General features: G+C 41.8%; 1 protein-coding gene across 1 annotated transcript; it reads right to left on the bottom strand.

Annotated features, from left to right (window-relative positions):
• Nucleotides 1–5,307: 5,307 nt before the first annotated feature.
• Nucleotides 5,308–7,583, bottom strand: LOC144706024 (uncharacterized). Its single transcript, XM_078578901.1, has 2 exons — nucleotides 7,300–7,583; nucleotides 5,308–7,197 (listed from the first exon to the last, which is right to left on the bottom strand). The coding sequence occupies exons 1-2, from the start codon at nucleotides 7,581–7,583 to the stop codon at nucleotides 5,460–5,462; spliced, it is 2,022 nt and encodes a 673-aa protein (XP_078435027.1). The 3' UTR covers nucleotides 5,308–5,459.
• Nucleotides 7,584–12,155: the final 4,572 nt, after the last annotated feature.

Here is a 12,155-nt window from a genome sequence, read left to right as displayed (position 1 = left end):
TCTATTTGTCATGGAAATTTTATTTTCATTCGTTACGTAGCAAAACTATTGTTTAATCTGATCATTGTAATTTTAAATTCTTATTTGGGAAAAGAGGCTGAACCTATAATAATGACATGGATTTTAAAACTTCTAGAATTTTGATTTAGAGATTAAAGATAGGGTTGGATGAAAGAGTTTACCTCCTTTAGGTGCTTAACATGACTAATTTGGCTCTTTTCCAGATGAGTCTTTACATAAAATTAAATCAATACAAAAGTACTCATATGCTTGATTTTATAATTTATTTTAGGTTTATTAACTGAAAATTCATCTTTTCAATACTTCCACTCAATGGATTCCCTCATAGCTAATTCTATGCTTATGAAGCAAGTTATCAAAATTTATTTTGCGTAAATCACACCCTTAATGGAATTTTGAACCTAAATCTGGTTTATGAACTGTGTTAAATTTTTGTACTGTTATGATTTATGCAATAAGAAATATGATAATTTCCTTACCCAGCACAAAGTGGGAAAGGATCACATCCAAAGAGAGCAGGCATGGAAAATGAATTTGCATTCAAAATAATTTTTAATTTTTTAATTATTTATATATTTTATGATCTTATATGAATCAATTTAAATGAAAATTAAATAAAATATTTCAAATTAATTTTATAAAACAAGTTAAATACCTAATTTTTGAAACATTTGTGGAATTTTGATGGAACGAGATTAGTTAAAATAAAAAAATTATGTTTACACGAGTTGCTGGTCGCAGTTGTGGGTGCCTGCACATATAGTGAGCAGTTGTTGGGTGTAGGGGAGCATTGGTAGAGATGGGTTGCGATGAGCGGTGTACCAAAAACTGTAACATTTTTGCTACATGAGTAATTATTGAACATGGCTTGATGTTTTGTTCAGGATAAAATCTAGGCTATCATTTTGAATGATAACGTAGCATTTTGCTCAGGATAAAAAATGTGAATAGTAAAAAAACACACAGACGCCCCTTTTGGTCATACAGTTAGGATCTGGATGGAATTCTTTCTTATTATTATCCATATCATAAAATTAAGACATTTTTTCTCTATATCTGACACCTTAAGAAAAAGTGAAACCATCAAAACTTATGCACAGAGGCCTCTAACCATAATTCAAGGATCTGATACAAAGAAGGGGAAACAGAAGTCTGAATATAGGAGGCCTAATGTTTCCAGCCCTTGGATCTAATTCCATTAATACAGTAGTCTATTACATCTTAAAATCCAGCCTTTATACAAAATTTCCTTATTCCCTGATATCATTTTATGGAGTTAATTCAACAATTTGGGCCTCCTTTTGATATGGTCTCTAAAGAGGGCTAAGATGAGCCTAAAGAGGGTTAAAATAAGGTGCCTACTCTGATCCAGGTCATGTCTTAGGCTTCTCCTTATCACCCATTTGAATCCATTATTTAACATTTTATTTACCAAAATCCTAAATTTTCATATAACTCTAGGAAAATAGTAAGAATTATCCAATTCAAGAGACTGAATAAATTATGACTCAATAGCTAATTTATAATTTTCTATTTGTTATTATAAATAAATTATGATATGTATGTAAAAAAAAATTAAATATAGAATTATCATACATAATTATCATTATATATTTAATGCTATCAGTTTGCACATGCATTATTAACCATCAATAGTTAAAATGAGAACATCCTGGTTTGTTTCCTAATTCCTGTACTTCTATATTTCAATGATTTCTGAGACAAGCCTCACTTGACTTTTTAGATTCAAGTACATATTTCTCATATATTTTAACTCTTCAGTAAATTAAATGGTTTGTTTTGGATGCAAATATGAGAAAAGGAAAAGCCCAAGCCATGGCCTATACGAGAAATATAAACCCAATCCATGTCTGGGATCTGAAAAGAGGCCAAGTACACACGAAGAAGTTCATTTCTAGAACTCATTTTAGAGCTTTCTACGATTTGGATCAAATAAAGGAGAGAATTGTAGTGCTAGCCCGCAGTACAGTTTTAGAAAATACATCTCCAAATTTGAGTCTTCAAGGTCACTGATCGAGGTTGGAGATCAATATATCCTTACCCTCTGAAACCTTGGAATTAAATACAAGGGATTAGAGAGTTAGGCAACTTAATTAATCTATTCTCCCCTCTCTATATACTTCATCTTGGATTTATTCTCCCAACATATTTTTTCGGTTTAGTGCATTATATTTTTCTCATAAGTTGTTATTATAGAAGAGCGTAGGAGAGATTTAAAGTTTGATCAAGATGATTGGAGAAAAATCACCTTTTTGTCCAATGATGAAGTGACAATGAGGTTTGTGTAATCTCTAGTTTTTTTACTAAAAAATTTTACCTTTTCTTTGGAAAGTTCTATAGTATATAACCTCAGATGAAAATATTTCTAAGTCAACAAATCATATCCAAATATTTTTTATAGCAAAAATTAGCAGGATTTTCTGTCAATTGCACACTAGTGCTTGACGAGATCAAATTAACTCAATGAAAATATGATTTTATAAATAAGGATTTGAAGTATTCACTAAATAAGGCTCAAGAAAAATATATAGTATCTTTCCAAACCTTAGGAATTAAATAAAAACAAGAAAATATGATTTTATAATTAATTCTTGCCACTTATTCGCTTGGATTCAATTCTGGTCGGGATTGACACATGCCTTCAATAAGATAACAATAGCATAGGCCAAGGGCTCACAATCCTGGAAAGATTTTACCTGGACCTTCGATCCGGTCAATCTAACTTAATCAGACATATATAGGCACCAATATGAAGCAACTAAACTGACAGCCAATAGATAGCAGTCACATACCACTCCAACTTATATACAGAGAACTAAGCTGACCAATTGGATTTAAGTTAGCTCTCACTCAATCGCAAGAGACACATACCTCCTCCTATTATTTCAACTGAAAACAAGGAAATAAGGAATTGGACAGTATTATTTGAACCAAGCTGCACGAAACCATGAAACTGTACTATTTTCAGTGAACGGCCTTTGCCAACAGATTTCTCTATTTTTTCCTATAAATATGACCATTTTCTAGAGTAAAGGAATCAGATTTGCTGAGAAAGATTATTTGTACTTCTGTCCCTCTTTCTCGCTCTATTTATTTTATCTTCAACCCTATTCCACATTAAAAGTTTCATTTCTTACAGCTTGGACATGGCCTACAAGATCCGTATCATCTAAGAGTTTTTTCGGCTGGAGTTATTTCAATCATATTTATGTTTATTCTGGTCTGTTTACTTTTCAGCTTGGCTAATTTGCGATGGGACAAATTCTTGATGGTCAGTGCTACTTCGAGATTTTATTTTAAAAAATCTTTCCCTATTCTCTATTTGACGATCTTTCTCTATAAATATTTTCTAAAAACTCCATGGATTTTCTTTACGTTTTTCTTACAAGGGCATTGAATATTCCTCACTCAAAAATGAGGTCATCTTCTCCACCTCTTCCTTTCTATAACTCAGTTCCTGAACTTCCTGTCGTCTTTTAAAATAAAAAAACTTAAATTATACACGTGTCAAACAAAATAGATGACCTTAAATCACTCTAAAATTATCGGAAAATTTTACCCTTTACTCTGTCTAGAGTACAATCAAAGAAAGAAGTGTATCTTGCGTTCCTTGGTCTAAATTGACTGAATCTTGTGAGAAAATCTTTGTACTGATTCGAACCACAACTCTTATCTTCCTAACTTTACAACTTTTGCAAAAGGCAGTGGTAGCAAAAAAGGGCAAATACTACGAAAGAGCATGAACTTTCGTTTTTGTCAGCCGGGCAACATGAACTTTCATGCTTGTCTAAAAAATAGCATGGGCCAATAAGAAGACGCCACTTGGCGTCTTCTTATTTTTTTTTGTCAGCCATGGTCAACTGCTGACGTGGTAGCCACCGTGGCAGCCAGGTGGACTCCACGGTGGCATCCACGTCAGCAGCCGCCGCCGCCGACGCCCCCCGTCTCTGCCGCCGACGCCCGGGGGAGGAGGGCGAGGCGAGGAGGGGGCCAGGCAGAGGCGGGGGGTGGTGGCGGCCAGGGAGGAGGACGGGACGGGCAGGGGCGGCCGCAGGCAGAGGAGGGCTGGAGAGAGGGGGCGGCGGGCGGCAGCGAGGGGGTGGGGGGAGCGGCGGGGAAGGGGGGGGCAGGCGGGGCAGTGGCGGGAATGAGGGAGGGTGGGGAGCGGCGGGAAAGGGGGAGCAGGCGGTGGCACGGAGGGAATGGGGGAGGGGCCGGCGGAGCGGCGGGGAAGGGGGTAGCAGGCGGCGGCGCGGCGGGGAAGGGGGGAGCAGGCGGCGGCGCGGCGGGGAAGGGGGGAGCGAGCGGGGGCGCAGCGGGAAAGGAGGGAGCCGTCCCATCCTCGTCCCTGGCCGCCACCACCCCCCGCCTCCGCCGCCGACGCAGACGCGTATGGGCGGCGTCGGCGGCGGCCGGAGACGGGCGGCGTCGACGGTGAAGGCCGGCGGGCGGTGTCGGCGGCGGCCGGAGACGGGCGGCGTCGGCGGACGGAGATGGGGGGCGTCGGCAGCGGCCGGAGATGCGCGGCGGCATCGGTGGACGGAGACGGGCGGCGGCATGGGCGGACGGAGCCGGGCGGCGTCGGCGGTGGCCGGAGACGTGGATGCCACCGTGGAGTCCACCTGGCTGCCACGGTGGCTAACACGTCAGCATTTGACCATGGCTGACAAAAAAAATAAGAAGACACCAAGTGGGGTCTTCTTATTGGCCCATGCTATTTTTTAGACAAGCATGAAAGTTCGTGCTGCCCGGGTGACAAAACAATGGTTGATGCTCTTTTGTAGTATTTTCCCTAGCAAAAAATAAACTCGCCGCAGGTAGTCGAGGATCATTAATTCTCTACCAATTAAAGTGATTCACACGATGAAACCCGTGTGTCCGCATCCCCTCCCCTCTCATGGACGATGAATAGGACGCCTTTCGATAACACGGCCACGGACGAAGTGAGTTTAGGGCCAGACCATCCCACGTCGTCTGGAGCCGAGACCTGTGTAAACACAAGTGACGCAAAACTATACACAAAAGTCTTTCTGCATCAATTATTCATTCTCCACACCTAGTGCCCGAGTGAACCCGAGACAAAATATTTTTCATGAATATATGCCCGCAGAGATCATTTAATACACCCAAGATTGAGACCAAGAGCTGTAAAGAAATTTTAACAACGATATTGACCAGTCCTTGAGGACCGCATGGCAGTAATGCGTATAACTCGAGTGAACCCGACTGAGCTGAACAATGATGAGGCTGCCATTAATAAGAAGAGGAATCGAAGACTGATGATTTCATTGACTTTACGGAGTAAACTAAACATCTGGACTAAGCAAACTGGACTTCAACTGAAGCTAACACATTTTAGAAGCAACACCATCAGACTTATCGGGGAACAATGGAATCAAACTATCGGAGTGCCGTGATTATTCTCCTAAAACGACGAACACGTCAAGTGGAGAAGCTCTTCCTTCGATTCGGGAAGGCTTCTTCAAGCATGTGGCGTCGGCAACGGAGAGCCCTTTGGCGTCGAAGAAGAACTGATCATCGAACTTGCAGCGAGAACCCCCGTCGAGAGCCTCCTTCACGTCGACGGGGTCCACGAAGGTCGGTGACCAAACGGGCGTTCCGTCCTCGTACGCATTGTGAGTGAGACGCCGGAGGCCTGTTCCGTCGATGTTGGCGACGAAGATCTCGCCGTAGGGGAGAACGGAGTTTGGCGTGGAGATAACCTCCGCGGAGACGCCGGCGTAGTCAGCGCCGAAGACGATGCGCCGAGAGTCGGGGCTGAAGGCGGCGTGGTTGACTTTCCCCTCGGGCTCTCTCGGCGCGACTTTCCTCAGTCCCGTCCCGTTAGGGTGTATTATGAAGAGAGAGTAGTTCGCTGTCGTGGGGATCTCCCTGTTAGAGGAGAAGGCGATCCACTCGCCGTCCGGCGACCAAATGCACATCGTGTCGTTCCATGGCCCGCTGGTCAGCTGTCGTATGCTCTTGCTTTCTCCCTCCTCCGCGTCCATAATGTAAAGATTATTGTGCCCCGACCGGCCGGAACGGAACACCACCCATTTCCCGTCCGGCGAGGGCGAAGGGAACGCGTTGTTTCCCCCTCCGTTGGTCAGCTTCTTGATGATCGGCGATAAAGCTCCGTCCTCGCCTTGTGCCAGGGCGATGGAGACCACGTCCACCTCGGTGCCGATGCTAGAAAAGTCCGGGCCTTGGCTGCTGTAAATGACGTCCTTCTTCTTCGGGTGCCACGCCGTGGGGAAGAAGTTGCCGGGGGAGACTTGCCGCTTTCCCGAGCCGTCAGCGTTCATTACAAACAAGCCCGGCAGCTCGACGAAGGCGATTCGGCGGCCGTCGGGGGAGAAGGAAGGGAAGTGCCCGTCGATCCGAAACAAAGAGATGTCCTCCAGAGGGCTCTGCATACTCTCCAAGGCCAGAGCGGCTCCATTTCCTCGCCCGCCTCGGCAGCGGTGGTACCCGATTCGAGACGAATCCGGGGAGACGAAGGGGTTGAAGTGGTGCGCCAGAGGTGAGACTCGTCTTGTAATCTCGACGAACTCGCCGCTTGCAAGGTCAAGAAGCTCGATATGGCGATAATCGGAGGTGGGTCTTCGAGTCGCCATTACAAGGAAGCCTTTTCCGGTGGCAGGAGTGAAGGTGTGGAAACCGGGCGGAGTGACACGGTCGAGGCTGGCGACTGAGAAGTCCCTGTTGAGGGTCGCCCTGAAAATACTCCACCAGCCGTCGTCGCTCTTGCGGTGGAAGTAGAGGGTGGAGTCGTCGCCCCAGCACGGCCACCCGCCATGATCATCCACGATTGTACGCTCGGAACCGTCCACCGTCCTGAAGACGACGATGCGTGTATGGAGCTCGCCGTTGAAGTCTGTGTATAGACCGTCGGCGGACGACGCCACAGCCGTCCATTCGCCAGACGGGGATACGGACGGGCTTAAATCCACGACGCCGCGTGGCGTCAGCCGCTTGGTCTCGCCAGAGGCAATAGCCGCCCAGCTCTTCCGCGGCACCCCGGAATCCTCGTGCGTGGAAACGTAGATTAAATGCTCACCGGAGACGCAAGGCCTGTCTCTCTGAGAAAAACGAGCCTCGCCCTCCGCTCGAAGGAGCGCGACGCTGCGTCTATTCTTAACCTCGAGGGACGACCTTCAGTTTCCTCCGCCATTGATATCGACGGATTCGTGGAGGTTAAGGTAGATATTCGATGTGCCGTTTCGCTCGCTGACATAGACCAGGGCTTGCAATGACCCTTCAGCAAGCTCCGAGTCAGGGAGATAGGATAGGAGCGCAGAGTCCTCTCCGGGAAAGAAGCCATTGTAGTTGATAGACTGCCCGTCGCTTAGCAATACCTCTTCTCCGCTGTAGTCGTTTCTTGAGGAGGACGAAGGTACTGGAAGGGTGAAGATGTCGAATTCGTAACGGCTCCGCCCGACCGTGGAAAAGACTATGCTGGTCTTTCCTGTGCCGCCCGGAACGACATCACCCAAAGATGTCAAAACATCTCCAAGAAGCAGCAGGGCGAACAGTAACATGGCTGGTGAGGACGAGCCTATTAACTCCCTTCCTCTATAACTTTCTCTCTTTGATCTTCTCGAGGGGCTCGTGAGTTCTTTGCTTCATCGACAGGGGCCTCTCGCGAGAAGGCGCAGCACCATAAGTAGATACCTTGTAAGATGGTATCGGATGGATCGGTGGAAAGACTGGTAATCAATTGCGAGCATGAATATGTCTCGTTGGCATGGCCTCCAACCACACGAAACGTGGCAGATCTGTATCAAAATTTACTACCCTCGCCACAAGTGGGACCTGGCAGCTGTTAAGCACAAAGAACTTGTCGGCAGCCAATAGGGATTAAAAAAAAAAGGCTAGTAAAAAGAATACATGTAGAACGGCTAGAATTACAAACCAACGTTTCATGAAGAAGATTGTGGATTCAATTATTTAAACTACATCTCTCTCTCCTCTCTCTACTCCTACCTCCGTGCTTGTTCTTGAGCGAACAGAAGCTTCACGAATTCTTACTTGGTATCAGAGAACCAGGGTTGCATCTAACATGGCTGAAGAGAAGCGCGCCGCAGCTATCGCTGCCGTCACTAATTCTTCCAGTTCAAACTTTCTTGGAGCAGTGCCAATTGTTGTCCCGTCAGGTAATGCTACGTTTATCTAGCTTTAAGCGGACAATTACCAAATGTGGAGAAACATCATTCTATCGCCACTAAATGGGCATGGTTTAAATAGATTTATCAATGGACTACCACCAACAATTTCTACTTCAGATCAAGACGGGAATGCTTTGGAAAATCCCGAATTTGGAAGCTGGCGGAGAATGGATCAACAAGTTCTGGGGTTCTTCCAATCAACCATCTCAGAATCCATTCTACCATACGCAATCAAAGCTAAATCCTCAAGAGAAGCATGGGAAAGTTTGGAAAGTACTTTCGCCGGAAGGAATCAGTCAAGAATTGTGGAAATGAGTCGTCAATTCCACAACATCGGGAAGGGGACAATGACGACAGACGAATACAGTCAACATTTCAAGTTCATCGCAGGATCTCTCGAGATCGTTGGACATCATGTAAGTGAACCAACCAAGATTTATACTATTTAAGAGGATTGCCGCCAGAGTTCGCTCATTTTGTGGTTAGCATAAATGTTAACCTCGACTGCGTGGGATTGGAATCACAAAGCCTCTTCCTCAAGCACATTTTTCTTTTCTTCAAGACAAGCTCACTATCTCTCCTCTGCCGTTTCACTTGAGGGGGGTGTTAATCAAGAAAAAGATAAAGCCGAAGAATGGAGTGAACTACTCAGCAGACAATAGGGACTTTAATAAAGATTAGCTAGTAAAAAAAGACATGTATCCTATACTCGGGATTAGACAGTCATGATTGAATATAAGTTTAACATATATAGGATCAAATGTAGACGGTCAGGATTAAATCTAGATAGGTAACAAACTAATGGATAGGATGAGTTAGTTCTAGTGGTTACAATTATAATGGCTAGGATTAAAACATTAGATAACAAACTATTATAAAGTACTATAATTACGGACCAACGTTTCATGAATAAGATTGCAGATTCAATGATTTAAACTACATCTCTCTCTCCTTCTTTCTCTACTCCTTGTACCACCGTTCTTGTTCTTGAGCGAACAGAAGTTTCAAGAATTCTTACAGCAGCTCCCATTACATAGAAAACAAAAGAGCAATCAAACTATGTAGAAGCTCCCATTCTACTTGTATTGGTTAACCCGGGGTAAGGTAAGAGCCCATTTAGGAAATAGATCAATGCACAAAAAGGTGTCCCATCAAAAAGGTTTCCGGTTGGACACAAAATAATAATTAATTACTAACCTCGTACTGCCATTGTTTGCACTCTGTCCAAAAAAATGGGGTCCATGAGACTCAAAGAATAAAAATAATGACCTAAAAAGGGATGTAGTTCAAATTTTTTGATGATAATATTCTAAGCCCTGCTTCATAATAACAATGAATGCTTGTGGCTTCGCACCTGAAGTTTCTCATTAACTTGCGCCATTGGAACCTTCATCTCCGATTCATCGTTTCATTTACATGAAAAGAGGCATAACCTTCCATTTTGATGAATCTTCACATTCTTATGCATGCTCATAAGCCCCCCCGGCTTGTAAACTCACACCTCACAATCTCTTTATTTCATTACTACACAACTTTGATAGGCTGACTGCAGTATTTGTCTGGGGGGGCGAGTGAAGCTGGCATGTGGAGTCTAGCTTCTACTACACAAGTCCCACACATCAAACTTCAAAAAATGGCTTTCAGTCCAAGTTTCATTGAAAACAACGTTTTTCAATGTCAGACTTTAGATTACAAAGCCAATTTTGATGAAAATGAAAAGTTAACTACAAGAAATCTCAACTTAAGGTACATTAATTTAGTCATGAAGATATGTGTAAAATTTGAACAATTTCTTTGCCCCTTGATGGAAGATTAAATTTAAAATGTATGATCCCTATAATATATTGCTGCATCAAACAAGATATCAGCATATGTGCTATAAAAGGAGAAACTTAAGGATTTTTAGGTCATGAAATTTGTGAGCTAAATTATTCCTTAACTTACCACACTAACCAGGTGCAATAAAACCAACCTCAACGGAGAAAATCAAATTGATAAGTACAAAATAGATAAGAGGGAATGCCCTTTTAGAAAAATGACACTATGTATAAATACTCTATTTCTTTATCACGTATTTCGGGATTTCATCCCATATTAAAGAACATGGTCCTATTTATTTTTCTTGGAAATTTTTTGTGATTGAAACCTTAAAATAACAGTGGGACATCTTCAAAAGACAATCTTCTAAAGATGATTTCTAATATTTAAAATTATGAAATTTAAAATCGCGTCATCATTAGCTCCTCAATGCTGAACAAAAAAATCAAATATAGTTGGAATTTGGTATCCCACTGACTTCTTTTGAAATCATTATTACCAATTTTTACATTTATTTCCAAAACTTTATAAATAGAAAAATGACTAGGTTAGTTTGCAACATTAACTCACAAAGATTCTTAATAAATTAGGAAGTACAAATAATATTCTGATTTTCATTACTCAACCTAAAATTTAAATTATCTTAGTATTGGTAACAACTAAAATATTAAATTTATACTCATAAAATTGTGTATCCACTGATCATGTTACTTGACTAGTCAAATAGTGCATTGTAATAAATTAGATCAGTGGGTTGGGTGTTCATAAGATTTAATTATATAAATTTAACTTTAAAATCATTAATTTAATTATTTAAGTCAATGTGAACAACCAGATACCATCATACAGATAGGGAGATGAACTTCTATTCTCTATAGATTTAAGTAAAACATTAATTCTTATTTTCATATTTAAGTCATAGAGAGGAATGTTACGCGTTCTTATGTGTAACCATTAGTTGACTATAGGTTTGCATGGTTGGTGAATGTTGTTTAAGTATAAATGTATATTTTTTGCATCCATAAGAAAATATGCATAGGTGGAACAAGAAAACTGTAGGTTATTTTGAAAAAATTGTATTGCAAGGGGATTTGAAATTTTGAATTGTGAGATCTACCTAGAGGCTTATATATAAAAAGTTACATATGAAGTACATAGTTCACCACCCAAATTTGGAGTCGGGATTTATTGGTTTGATCCTTCAACCTTACTCATTAAGTTAACTATGTCCAGGCATTCCAATAGTATAGGTGATGCGTGCATGTATGAGATGGATTTGAATTTTGAAATCATCCAAAGACTTCTGTATATGGTTTAAAATGGTTTTAAAAAATATAGTTGCCATTTTTTGACAGAATTGCACAGGTTGAGAAAATTCCATGTAGACTTCATAAGGTAAGTCCATCAAAATGCATACGTTGACTTTAATTCCATGGTCTTGAATTGTCAATCATGTCTAGTTAAAGTCAGGTAATTGACCTAGTCAGTCTTCAAGTCACTCTATTTTTTACCAAAGAAACATGACTACACGCTTGAATGAGGGAACATTTCTCAAGTATTGTTTGTGTGGACAGAGAAAAAAGCATTAACAGATCATATGAAGGTGAGATTTCTAGTATGTCTAGTTCTGTTACTAGACTTAGAAACTCTAGGTGATTCACATATCACCATGGGAGTGGCTAAATACTACACATTATGGGGTCCTTACTGTTTGCCTCTTCAAACAAGCCTTGAGTGTTACATCTTCGTCCAATGACTCATGTTGTTTTGCATATCCATGCACACAAGTTTTAAAAAAACAATCACATATGGGAAGATTTTAATTTCTGGAATAGTATATAAACCATGTACTCAGTTTCAATAACTAGAATCCACTAAACCATGTGGCCAGTACTGGACCACCTTGCAGGTCATAGGCTCTGAGTAGGCCGGTGGAGCTATGGTGGCTTGTTGAAGTGATAGAGTGCTGGAGTGTTGTCTTGTAGTCATAACCATGAATTTTTCCCCTGTGAGTCCATGTCTATGTTTTCTTTGATTTTTGGCCCATAAAAATTGTTAAATCTAAAAATAAAGATAAATTTGAGAACTCATATATTTTAATTTATGACGCCCTTTAAACAAAAAATT

Source organism: Wolffia australiana, chromosome 7, assembly GCF_029677425.1.
Source record: "Wolffia australiana isolate 7733 chromosome 7, ASM2967742v1".
Classification (NCBI taxonomy): Eukaryota; Viridiplantae; Streptophyta; class Magnoliopsida; order Alismatales; family Araceae; genus Wolffia; species Wolffia australiana.
This window is presented reverse-complemented; position numbering and strand designations above follow the sequence as displayed.